This window comes from Lacerta agilis, chromosome 15, assembly GCF_009819535.1.
Source record: "Lacerta agilis isolate rLacAgi1 chromosome 15, rLacAgi1.pri, whole genome shotgun sequence".
Taxonomy (NCBI): domain Eukaryota; kingdom Metazoa; phylum Chordata; class Lepidosauria; order Squamata; family Lacertidae; genus Lacerta; species Lacerta agilis.
Genome location: NC_046326.1, coordinates 7,957,828 through 7,971,617, shown reverse-complemented (window position 1 = coordinate 7,971,617; position 13,790 = coordinate 7,957,828). Strand labels below are relative to the sequence as shown.

At 44.1% G+C, this 13,790-nt stretch overlaps 1 protein-coding gene across 1 annotated transcript in view; it reads left to right on the top strand.

The window, feature by feature from the left end:
* Positions 1-13,174, top strand: part of UNC5D (unc-5 netrin receptor D) — a 407,047-nt gene extending 393,873 nt beyond the window's left edge. Inside the window, 2 exon segments of the mRNA XM_033171586.1 lie at positions 2,107-2,285; positions 12,747-13,174. Of these exon segments, the coding sequence (XP_033027477.1) occupies positions 2,107-2,285; positions 12,747-12,951 (384 nt within the window). The 3' untranslated portion in view covers positions 12,952-13,174.
* The last annotated feature ends 616 nt before the right edge of the window (positions 13,175-13,790 follow it).

The window sequence follows — 13,790 nt, the reverse complement described above, 5'->3', positions numbered from 1 at the left end:
TCCATTAACTTCAACAGGTCCACTCTGAAGAGGACTAGGATGTCTTAATGACAATTCATTTCAAAACATGATAATAATCACACACAAAGACCCGCAAAAACAATTTTGAAAGCAAAATTCAGTAGAGATACAAGAAAAACATTGCTAGGCAGTCATTGTGTTTTATCCACAGCACATACCCAATTAGATAAATAATTCGTTTTGATAACATAGATGTTTTAACGTTTTAAATTCATTGCAAAATAAACCTTCCAACATGAAAACATATGATTTGGCTAAAATATATAAATCTGAGTCAAATATGATAAGCATTTCCAATTCAGTTGGATATTAACAATATTGTACCATAACCAGAACATAGCAGTACTATACCAAATGGTATAAAAACTACCAAATAAAAGGGTTCGTGTCCCCAAGGTGATGGTAGTAGTACTAGTGTCCCCATGTTGGAAACCTTACAATTTTGTCTTCCTTGTCTCTCTCATACTAACACTGATAGCACCACTATATGTCTGTTTCATATTCACATCAATCCGGCATTAACAGGAGACTGTGCCCAGTGCACAAAAATTCATGGAGGGAGCAGGGCTCACTCCATGCATTCTAGGTTGCTCCTTCGCATGTTCAGCGGTTCATTCAACAACTTAAAATGAAAACAGGCTCATTGCTTCCACATATTATTGCTTCTGTTTTTACAAGCCAGGTAGCAGCAGCTTATCTTCAAAGTGCAGAGCTCCAGATCTGCTGCATATTTAATTAAAAACAATCAGAAAATATGATGAACCTACAGCACTCCTATTACTTTGCATGGATGTCTCTTGAGATGTGCCATAAATGTTATACAAAAAGGGTTGTAGCACCATTTGCGTGAAATACTTATAACATGCCAGCACCCAGAAGTCCCAGGGAAGAAGCATATCCTGTTGTTGTTATTTATTTATTTATTTATTTATTTATTTATTTATTTATAATTTAATTTAATTTATATACCGTTCTATACTCGGGGGTCTCAGTGCTTCCTGAATGGCAGGTGCTTTCCAAATGGAGTTTATTATTGCCTCAGTGCTCCTCAAATTTGGACACAGTCTGCATTGTCCACATGATGATGTCCTTAGCAAAATGCAAGGCCATACTTTTTCTTTTTAAATTACACCTGGAGCTCTCCTTAAATCTGATGAGTAAAACTAACCTGTTGTTCCCCTTTTTTTGCCAAATGAAACTCAAGTGAGGAAGCAACAGTACTATATTTTGGCATGGCACTATTATTATTATTATTATTATTATTATTATTATCATCATCATCATCATCATCACCTATAAATTGCTTAATATTTTAAACATCTAAGCAGAGCACAATATAAAAGTAAAAGTTGTAGTATAACAAAAAATACAACTCACCTTTTTGTCCAGGGTCTTTCTGACAAATAACAACAGACCCCATTTTTGTGTTTAAATCCCCCAAATTCCTGTTTCCTTTTTTAAAAATATGCATTTAGATCACAATTTTGCTGAAACATTATCTGCTCAGCATGGCAAAAGCTTGCCAGAACAGGAAAAAATTCACCAAGTTATAGAAACTAATAGGAAGGGAAGGCAATATATTCCATATCCTGGGTGCAGCCACCAATCTGCCCTTTCTTATATCCCAACCAACTGAGCTTCCAGTAACAGGCTCCCCCCCCCCCCAATCTGGTGGCCAGATATCATTTCAAGGGAGAACAATGCCATCTTATAGCAAAATTCTAAGGGGATTTCTGAGTGTGTGTATTTTCTTTTCCTTAAATGGCAGCTCTTGAGATTGTTCGAAGTGCTGTTGTTGGCCAAGGTCAGTCGTCCCTGAAAACCAAATCACCTCCCTCAATTTTGCTGGCATTTCTACTTAGCTGTAGTGAATATTTTCGGATTTCTCAGCACTGCTGTGACTCTACCCAGAGTGCAGTACAATGTGTGTAATGCCTGTGATTTTTCTTTAGCAGATATAACTGTTGTTTAACAGCATTAGAAAGCAAGGAACAATCCTTTCCAGTGTGCTGAACAAGCTAGACTAGAGAGAGAGAGAGTTCAACTCAACTTTTAACCCAACAACGGTTTTGTTTCTGTGCGTAGAATGAAAAGGAAACCCTCGCTTTCTTTGCACATGATGACAGTAACTTTCCCGCTCAGATGGGTCCGCAAGCCTTCAAGATTCCCTACTCCATCAGGCAAAGGATATGCGCAACTTTTGACACACCCAGCGCCAAAGGCAAAGACTGGCAGATGTTAGCACAGAAAAACAGCATCAACAGGTAATCCAATGCAATTATGAATGGCAACCAGTTCATAGCTGTTATTGGAGCAGTGTGCTGCAACGTTCCCTGCTCCCTGCCTTCTTTAACGTTCTCAGTCATTGTTGTTATATTTGCACATCAACCCGCAATTCAGACATTTCCCAATATCTTGAAAGCTGCAACATTTTAAATTATCATCAGGACACTGTCCCCGGGATACTATCTTTTGTGGATACAGAGCTAGAGCTGTTCGACAGTAGAACAGTCTCCCTCAGGAGGTTGTGGACTCACCTTCCTTGGAGGTTTTTACCGGTAAGCAGAGGTTGGATGGCCATCTGTCATGGATGCTTTAGCTGAGATCTCTGCACTGCAAGGGGTTGGACCAGATGACCCTTGGGTCCCTTCCAGCTCTATGATTCTATGATCCACCAGCACCTTTCAGGATTTTCCACCTCCAAAAGGTTTGCCTTATGCCATCATTTGCTTCCTTTCAGAAGCATACCGATACCTGTTCCTAGAAGATTTTGAGGCTGCTGCTTGACAAAACAGTTGCTTTAACCTTGAGATAATCCTGTTTATTTGTTTGGGTTCTTTTTGAAAAAAAAGAAAGAAAAGGAAACAAAATCATAGGTTTTCATTCATTATTTTTTTTTATGAGGTTACATCTTTGTATTGTAAACGAATGCCAATTTTTTCATCCTGGTTACAGTTCATTGGAACTCGATGGAAAATAAAAAATTTCTCAAGAAGGCAGAAGTTAATTACACATTTGCTTGAAAAAGGCTGTGCATCAATTCAACAGTACTGAGTTGTACAGTACAGTGCATATTTTGTTATTTACTATTGTATGTGTTGATTCATTACATGTGAGAATAGAATTCGGTGATTGTTTTTATGTGTGGTTGGGTATGAAGGTTCTGGCTGTTGTTGCAATTAGGTAAGACCTATATCATGTATAGATTTATATTGTAAACCACTTTACAAACAATAACAATGGGTGTCCAAAATGCTGTCATTAAGTAAAACAAACAATGTGCAAATTAAATGTGGCAGAGTAGAATTTATAAGAGTATCAATATTGCATTGCAATATTCTACCACGCCTGATGACATTTTAACTTATCTGAATTTTTAAGGCTTTTCTTTAAAAAATGAACATATAGTGTGATTTGTGGAAAGGCCATTGCTCATTGTTCAAGCCCATGCTTTCTATGCAGAAGTATAAAAATCTCCAGAGAGGGCTTGCAAAAATTCCTACGAGTTGGTGTAAGGCACCCTTCCCCAACCTTTGGTCCTAGATGTTGTTAGACTACAACAGGAACATCCAACTTCCAAGAGACTGCAATCTACTCCCACTATTAAAAAAAAACTGGCAGTGATCTACCCATTGGATTGACCAGAATTATTGAGATTTTGTTTTTGGTGGGGGGGATCAGGAGCCAGGGACATTCCACGAATGACCACAACACGGCCTGGACTACAACATGGGAAGGCTGATGTAGCAATACTGAGCTAAACTGGCCATTGCCTGACTCAGTGCGAGGCAGCTTCCTATTCTCTTTCTGTAAAGCTCCAAGTTTTAGGCTGCCTCCTTCCTGCAGTAGCCCACTTTCTCTTGCATTCTCTTTGGTTCCAATCCCCACTACAGCCTAGAGAGAATGGGCCGATGAGCAGGGCTGTTTTCAGCCAGAAGTCAGTCCCAGCATCTCCATTGCCATCTCCAGTGGCAATGCCACCCAATCTCCAATGGGGGCCATTGCCATCATAAGAGAACAAGGGAGGCATTCATGGTGAGTTCCGGCACCTCTTTTTCTAGAAACACAGCACTGCCAATGAGTGAGAAAGCAATAGAAGCAGCTGCTCTTTTTGTTCACTCCCATTGCTTGATGGTTCTCTTCCTCGGTGACAGAAGGACTGAACGGATGGCAATGCCAGTATGGTGTAGTGGTTAAGAGTGGTAGACTCGTAATCTGGGGAACCGGGTTCGTGTCTCCGCTCCTCCACATGCAGCTGCTGGGTGACCTTGGGCTAGTCACACTTCTCTGAAGTCTCTCAGCCCCACTCACCTCACAGAGTGTTTGTTGTGGGGGAGGAAGGGAAAGGAGAATGTTAGCCGCTTTGAGACTCCTTCGGGTAGTGAAAAGCGGGATATCAAATCCAAACTCTTCTTCTTCTTCTTCAATGCCAAGAGGAAGAGCAGCACAGCCAGTGGGGGCTGAAAAGTGGGCCACAGTTGATGCCCATCAAAGCCGATTCTCATGATTGCATCAGCAAGAATAGCCTCAACAAGGTTGTGAGAGCCAATCGTTTCTGTCAGGAAACGGCCTACTCACAAGTAGGACCCTGGCAGAGACACATGCCCGACTGGCATGTTCCCTCCTTCCGGGGCGATTGTTCGGGAGCTTCTTAAGCTTCTTCAGCCTGAACATCACTGCAACTGATGCCAGAAGACATCACCACGCTCTTAGCATCCGCAGAGTTTGCCCAGCTTGCATGACAGACCACAGCAACTCAGCATGTAGACTAGTCTACTTTACTTACATATAATACACAGAGAGCTCTTCAACATGGCTCCCTCTCTTTCTAGCATCAGACAGCAAAGATAAAGAACAAAGGACAATAGTCCCACTTCAGGGAACACAGTAAGACAAACATCCTGTCTATGTCACATCCCATTCTCCACTCCGTGGAATGAAAACATTGTCATGGTACAACCCATCCACATGTACAACCCATCCACAATAATAGTTTCCATCCAAACTGATACCTTTCCTGCCCTTGTGGCAGATGAAGATGACGGCAGCATACACTGACTCTGTGCCTTCTCCTTGGTGGGAATGATGTGCATAGCATAAGTTTGCCACTGGGGATTCTGGGATCTGTAGCCTTAGTCTCTGGCAAGAAAACTAACTGCTCTAGCTGAAGAATCTGAAAAAGTGTGCATGCACACGAAAGCTCATACCAAGAACAAACTTAGTTGGTCTCTAAGGTGCTACTGTAAAGAAATTTTTATTTTGTTTTGACTATGGCAGACCAACACGGCTACCCACCTGTAACTGCTCTAGCTGGGTCCTGGGAGCACCTGCCACTTCCACTTCCTCCTGCCACCAAGCTACATTCTATGCCTTGGAGCAGGGAAAGGGGAGGCAGAGGCAGCTCCCTGGATGTCTGTAGGGTTTTGCTTGTCTTGATCCTGAACAGAAACTTTCAAGCAAACTTGCTTGCCTATGGGAGTAGGTGCCTTTGTTGTGAAGATGCCACCATGGCGATATACCTTCGACTTTCTCAGTAGTCCCATTTCAGGTCTATTTCAATTAGCACTCAGCAGCTCCTCAGTTTGGGAATGATGTCTTCCCTGAAGGCAAACTTTAAAAGGAATTGCATTTTTATCTTTTTAATCAGCAGAGCTGGGAAACAAGTGGGTGCAGGGCTGAATCCCACGTCAGTCCTGCTCAGAGTAGACACACTGAAATGAATGAACCCAACTGAGTCGTGTCCTTTTAACTTCTACTCTGAATGGGACTAGCACTGGGTGCAACCCACGGAACCGAATTCGCTATTCTGAATTTAAAACTTTAAAAAGGTTGAGCCGTTGAAGAAGCTGAACGCTTGTACTTCTTTCTTTTTTTACAAAAAGAAAAGGGAGAAGAAAATCTCATTAACACGCAAGCCAAATTCTGTACCTTTTTAAACAGTGGATCTCTTCCCAAGCTCCTATCCTGGGCATTTGTTAGACTTGTTTGGAACGAGCCGTGCCTTCTGGAACTGAAGCATGTGTGTTTTCTATTGGCTACACTAATTGCTCATGGAAGGAAGGAATAAGGCACCAGAGGCAAATTGGAGCTGGATGCTTTCTGGATGTTTGGAACGACTATCCAGCCCGCAGTCTGTTTTGCATGGATTTTGAACCAAGATATGTGGTTTTTGGAACAAGCGAGTGCAGGTGGCTGAGCTGGCTGGCTGTGTCTTCTTTTTTTTCTAGGGGTTTGTTGTCGTTGAGTTCCTTGTGTTTCCTTGCTAGGAACATTGTTCAGCTATCTATTATTAATGAAAAGACTGGAAAGGGACTACTTGGTTGCATTTCTGGCAGAGAGACGGCACACGTGAGCAGTATATTAACATTGTCTACCGTGACCGTAAATGACACAGCACTAGAAATCACCAGAGAAACAGTGGGAGCTTCATGTCCTCCATCTCATTGCACTGCAGATAATTCCTCTGCATTGTGTATTTCAGGGATGAACAACCTGTGGCCTTCCATATATTGTTGGCCTCTAGCTCCCATCAGTTCTGACTCTGGGCAGTGCAGCCTGAGGCTGATGGGAACTGCTGCTAGAGAGGAACAGAGGTGTCAATTTCAGTTTCTAATTTCGCTAACCTTAAGATAATTCCACCCCATTTTTGCATTGATTTGCTAGGCTCAGATTGTGCTCAGACACACCTTGCTCTCTAATTCCAACTATGGCTTTTGCACCTACTGTAGCTCTGGTTGGCAGATTTTGTGGTTCTAGTAAAAAAAAAAAACAATAACCCCAAAGTAGATCTAACATGAAGTCTGTCCAACCCTACTTTAGGCTCAGAAGAATTAATAAGCCAATACAGTGGTACCTCTGGTTACGTACTTAATTCATTCTGGAGGTCCGTTCTTAACCTGGAACTGTTCTTAACCTGAAGCACCACTTTAGCTAATGGGGCCTCCTGCTGCCGCTGCGCCGCCAGAGCACAATTTCTGTTCTTATCCTGAAGCGAAGTTCTTAACCTGAAGCATTATTTCTGGGTTAGCAGAGTATGTAACCTGAAGCGTGTGTACCCTGAAGCGTATGTAACCTGAGGTACTGTTGTACAGTGGTGCCTCGCAAGACGAAATTAATTCGTTCCACAAGTCTTTTCGTCTTGCGGAAATTTCGTCTTGCGAAGCACGGTTTCCCATAGGAATGCATTGAAACTTAATTAATGCGTTCCTATGGGGAAAAACCAGTCGGGGCCGGGTGTCGGGAAAGCGAGCGGGGAGAGCGGTTACTTACAGTACTGTAGTGAGCGGAGGTGGCGGGAGGAAGCCGGGTGTGGGGAGGGCGATGGGGAGCGCGGGGAAGGCGAGCAGGAGGAAGCCGGGTGTCAGGTGTGCGATGGGGCAGCGCGCGGAGGGCGAACGGGAGGATCCAGGCGTGGGGAGGGTGATGGGGAGCGCGGGGAAGGCAAGCAGGAGGAAGCCAGGTGTCGGGACTGCGATGGGGCAGCGCGCGGAGGGCGAGCAGGAGGAAGCCAGGTGTCGGGACTGCGATGGGGCAGCGCGCGGAGGGCGAGCAGGAGGATCCAGGCATGGGGAGGGCGATGGGGAGCGCGGGGAAGGCAAGCAGGAGGAAGCCGGGTGTCAGGTGTGCGATGGGGCAGCGCGCAGAGGGCGAGCAGGAGGATCCAGGCGTGGGGAGGGCGATGGGGAGCGCGGGGAAGGCAAGCAGGAGGAAGCCAGGTGTCGGGACTGCGATGGGGCAGCGCGCGGAGGGCGAGCAGGAGGAAGCCAGGTGTCGGGACTGCGATGGGGCAGCGCGCGGAGGGCGAGCAGGAGGAAGCCAGGTGTCGGGACTGCGATGGGGCAGTGCGCGGAGGGCGAGCAGGAGGATCCAGGCGTGGGGAGGGCGATGGGGAGCGCGGGGAAGGCAAGCAGGAGGAAGCCAGGTGTCGGGACTGCGATGGGGCAGCGCGCGGAGGGCGAGCAGGAGGATCCAGGCGTGGGGAGGGCGATGGGGAGCGCGGGGAAGGCGAGCAGGAGGAAGCCAGGTGTCGGGAGTGCGATGGGGCAGCGCGCGGAGGGCGAGCAGGAGGAAGCCAGGTGTCGGGACTGCGATGGGGCAGCGCGCGGAGGGCGAGCAGGAGGATCCAGGCGTGGGGAGGGCGATGGGGAGCGCGGGGAAGGCGAGCAGGAGGAAGCCAGGTGTCGGGACTGCGATGGGGCAGCGCGCAGAGGGCGAGCAGGAGGAAGCCAGGTGTCGGGACTGCGATGGGGCAGCGCGCGGAGGGCGAGCAGGAGGATCCAGGCGTGGGGAGGGCGATGGGGAGCGCGGGGAAGGCAAGCAGGAGGAAGCCAGGTGTCGGGACTGCGATGGGGCAGCGCGCGGAGGGCGAGCAGGAGGAAGCCAGGTGTCGGGACTGCGATGGGGCAGCGCGCGGAGGGCGAGCAGGAGGATCCAGGCATGGGGAGGGCAATGGGGAGCGCGGGGAAGGCGAGCAGGAGGAAGCCAGGTGTCGGGACTGCGATGGGGCAGCGCGCGGAGGGCGAGCAGGAGGAAGCCGCGTGTAGGGAGTTCGATGGGGAGCGCGGGGAGGGCGATCGTTAGTGAGCGGCAAGCAGGGAGGGCCAGCGCAAGCGGGAGGGTTCTTCTTACAGTGGTACCGCGCAAGACGAATGCCTCGTCTTGCGAAGCACGACCATAGAGAAATTCGTCTTGCGGGTCAACCAAAAAATCGCAAAACCCTTTCGTCTTGCGAGTTTTTCGTTGTGCGAGGCATTCATCTTGCGGGGTACCACTGTAGTTTAAACTTTGAGAACATAGCACTATTAGGGCAATGTAGCTGCTGTACCAGAGACAATGCGGCAATGTCTTGGATTGAGTGGAAAGCAAAAAAGCTCAGTTATTTGTTTATTTATTGAGTTAAAAAGTTGCCTGAACAAGTGAAGATGTGTAGTAGTGGGTCTACCCCCCCCAATGTTCCCAAGAGTGCAAGTGCCTCTTGGGCCTTTGCACATGAAGGGGGCTTCAGTTTGAACACACTTTGAATCCTTTGTGCAGTTGGGGATCCTGATAGGGAAGGTTCCTGATCCTGTTTCAGCTGAAAAAACACACAAACTAGGAACGCAGGAGAAATTTCATTCAATTTACATATCAAGATGAACCTGTCTAATTCACACTTTCCACATCAATATGCAAACCAAAACACAGCCTTCCTTTGAAATTCACACTTCTCTGAATTTTGCCATGTATTTCTCCAGCCAAGTAATATGTACAAAAATGCATTTATTCATGAAATAACATGCACAAATGAAGCCTGGTGGGGGAACATGGCTTTGCAAAAATGTGCATATTAGGATAAATTTTCACAAAAATTCTGGTAAATATTCATAAGGACTTTAAAAATAATAATTGCAAACTGATGTGGAAAGCTGAACTTAAGATTGGAGGGAAAAAATGAGAAACTGAGAGAAAGCAAAATTGACAGATTCACTTATCCCTGTTAGAAAGTCTGTTCAGACCATCATTCTTAACACAGAGAAGTTGTAGCCCTCATGAGTTCAGGCAAACCCTGGAAGAAGGGTGAAGAGCTCTGCAGGAGGATGGGATCCAGCGCTGAGCCTGTACTCTGAGCAATATTCACTTATTTCAGCTCAGCACTTAGTCAGGAAGCTTAGATCTGACATTTTGCCAGGCATTATGTGGTAAAGGTTTGGATGACTTTGGATCTCAAAGCGCTCTGGTCCTCTCTGCTTTAGCTGGTAAACTAACTATATCTAGCATCTAAGTTTCTGTATGTTCATATACAAGGAAAAGTCGGCTCATATTTTCCATTTAGCATATTAATCCACCTCTTCTAACTTTGTGCTGCTTCTAGGATTTAGCAAAGATACCTCACGATCAGCATCGTTGAAATGGCACTTACAGGCCTAGAGCTGATTCACACATGCACATTCACCTAGGCATCTCACAGGTGATGCACCCAGAATCTCTTTTCAATAAAAAATTATTGGTATTTCCACATAAAAAGAAAAACAACAACAAATAATAACAATCAATCTACATATAAAAACAAACACAACAAACAATACAAATAACAATAAAAAACTGATACATGCCTCACACACAGGAACACACCAACCTATTAATTTTAATCTTATTTCAAATCTTTTGGGGGGACTTTCCCCATTCTCTCTTTCTGCATTCATTTCTAATTTACTTTAGTAACTTTATAACTAATTTAACAAATCATTCACCATTATTCTTAATCTTCAAAAAAAAACAACCTTCTTATATCATTCAACTTATTAATATCAAATAAAACACCATATTTCAAATCTTAACTTCTTATATCCTTTTTTTCTCTTAACTCAGTAGAACTATTGCTCTTATTACTTCTAATTCCTACCTTAAAAAATATTGTATTCAAAACCTTATCATAAAAACCTAAAAATTCCTTCCCTTCTCCGAATCGCTTATTTCCCTCTGACGTCGGAGAACCATGGTAAGCCTTCCTAATAAATCTCATAAATTCTTTTACTGGGGGTAAAAGAAGATTCTGGGGGTAAAAGAAGATGCACCCAGAATCTCACCACTTGGTGGTGGTGAGCCATAGCTAAACACAGGAACTGCCTCCACTGAAATGTAACATGCATGAGATAACATAGGAGTGTAGGAAAAATGTCTATGGTGATAAATTTCACATAGTCAGTGTGATATGAAGCAGTGGACTCACACTTGTGTGAACTCACCCCAGTAGCTATCTGAGAAGTTCTTTGAGCGATTGTAGTTCCACAGAGATTTAATTCCAGCAAGTCTTACATGGATGTATTATGTATAATAAGCTGTATGTAAATATGACTATGCATATGCATGCATGTATGCTTGCTTGCTAGTTTAACTTGGATGATTATTCCCAGAGGAAATAACACAAGTCAATTTGTCAAAAGGCACAGTCTCTTAATAGCACAGTCTGAAAATAATATGCATTCAGAAACCAGTTTGTTCCAGCAGGTCTTGCGCAAATAAATGCCCTGAACGTTCCCATCAATCTTTTGTGCGCACTTTAGCAAAATATATTAAAAAATGGCTTATGAAGAAAGGCAACTAAAAAAAAAAAACAAGTTCCATGCCAAAGGACACCAAACCTTGCATACAAACTCACAATATTTGCTTGTGCCATGGTGATTTGTTACTAAATTATGGATCATGCTTTAGAAGTCCTTGTTATTTACACTGGGATGCAGGTACCTTTGTTCATGCAAACAGCCTTGTTTATCCAGCTCTCTAAAAAGTCAATGTGTTGCTACCACTTAGCCAAAACTTTCCTTTCCAAAAAATGCACTGCTATTCCTGTGTGCCATTGTGATATTAAGCCTATTATTTAGAAGAAGCGTATTTTCATGGGACGTGCAGCCTGTGGATTATACCCAGTGTTCTCTGTCTGTTAATGCAAGTGCTCATGTGAGCTTTAATGTTGCGGAACAGATGAATCTAACACAACAGTTGTGCTAGTGGAAACTCATCACTCAGTGCATTGTGCAGTCTATTGTGCAACTAAGGTTGCATTCAGACACTTTATTTTGTTTCTCTGACACTTTCTTACTCGATCAGTTCTGCATTCTTTGTGATCTTTCACATACATAAAAGCCACTTCTGAAATCTAGCAGAAATTCAGTACTCATTTCTATGTCAGTTGCTTCCAGAAAAGAAAAGAAAAACCATTTGCAATCCTCTTAACTTGGAAATTTATCGGACAAAATCTGGGGCGGTATTCTGGCATACTGTACTTTCCTGCTATTTTCATGGGTGAATCATGGGGAAACAGAAACAGGCATACACATAAAGGTGACATGTCAAATGACATCCACTGTTGCATTGTACCACACCCATCGGTGTGAATGAAATTTAGTGTGACATGTGGCTTATTGATTTAAAAAAACCCTCACAGTTCCATAATGCAACAGGTAGCTCAGTCAGTAGAGCATGAGACTTTTAATCTCAGGGTCGAGGGTTCGAGCCCCACGTTGGGCAACATACTTTTTCATTGCAGGGGATTGAACTAGATGACCCTCGTGGTCTCCCTTCCAACTTTACATTTCTATGATTCTATACAGTGTAACAGGAACATTAAAAACTGGTTACAGGTAGGTAGCCGGGTTGGTCTGCCATAGTCAAAACAAATAATAATAATAATAATAATAATAATAATAATAATAATAATAATAATAATAATAATAATTTCATTCCAGTAGCACCTTAGAGACCAACTAAGTTTGTTCTTGGTATGAGCTTTCGTGTGCATGCAGTGTATCTGAAGAAGTGTGCATGCACACGAAAGCTCATACCAAGAACAAACTTAGTTGGTCTCTAAGGTGTTACTGGAAGGACTTTTTTATTATTATTTTATTAAAAACTGGGACAGGCATACTAGCATTATAACCTGGAAAACATATGGAATAAGCCCCACATCTGAATATACGCAAAGTCACCAACAAGCTGCTTATGCATTCTCTTGCTCAACAATGTTCTCCTGGCGCAAGACATTTCAGCAGTGGAACAGGTATACTGCCAAGAGACTTTAACTTAGTTCTGCATTGGATGCAACCATAAAAGTAGTTAGATTCAAAAGTTCCTCCCCACATACCTCAGAGATCGCCTGAGTTTTGCAAGCAATCCTACCAAGTATCTATGAGGGGTGCAGTCATCATCCTGAACCCTAACCCCCTTTTTTTTTTGCCTCTCTCATTTAGGAATTTGTCTTACTTTGCTACCCAGCGCAGCCCATCTGCTGTTATTTTGGACTTGTGGGAAGCCAGGCATCAGCACGATGGTGACTTAGACTCTCTAGCCTGTGCATTGGAAGAGATAGGAAGGACACAGCCCAAAAACGCTAATCTAACAGAAACTCAAATTGAGGAGTCCAACTTCAGCTACAGCAGACAAAATGGACTTTAGTCATCACTTTCGAAGAACCGATAGCCAGCTTGGACTTTGTAACTGGGGCAATTCCTGTGAGCCGGAAGAAACCATGTGCTACAATCACACACCATTCCCATGATTCATTGGCTCTCTCCTTCACGCCATCAAACCAATTTGCATCTGGAGGAACAGAAGAAGCTGGCAAGCCAGAAAGAAGACCCGGGCCCCTCTACACAACTGTTGCTGTAAGAGGGGGGGGGGGACAATCTCCCAATGAAGATTAAAGATTAAATCACAATGAAGATTAAATTTGATACTTAGGTGCAGAAAATGAGTACGGTCTTTTGGCTACCACAGCCAAGAGAGGAAAAGATTAAAATTATGGAATATTTAAAAGATGCCTGAATTTTTCTAAATCTTAGACCTCTCTGTGTTTCGGATTGCTCAGTTGTTTCTTCTCTATGTGTTTTGTGGCTTTCTTGTTTAGTTTTCAACTAAAGCCCAGCAGCGTGGGCACTCACTGAGGCAATGGCCATTTAGGGGGCTCAGGTAAGATGGAGCTGGTGCCACAATCACCACTGGAAAGAGTGGGAGTGGGGACAGAAAACAATGAATTGCTAGAAGTTGGTATCTGCCTTGGGTACAAAAGATATATGTGATTAACCTGCATTTTAAGAAAGTGGTTGGGTGCATTAATATTAGGGTGTACACTGACCACAAGATTTGGTTTGGGCTGCAATTTGGCACTTTGGAAAGCAGCTTACCTTGGTTGGATGTGCTGTGTGATTTGACTCAGAGGCCACCGGAGTCTGCTTCAATTGCCTCATCCTCTCCACTTCTGGAAAATTTTTTAAATGGGGCTGTAACATTTCCCT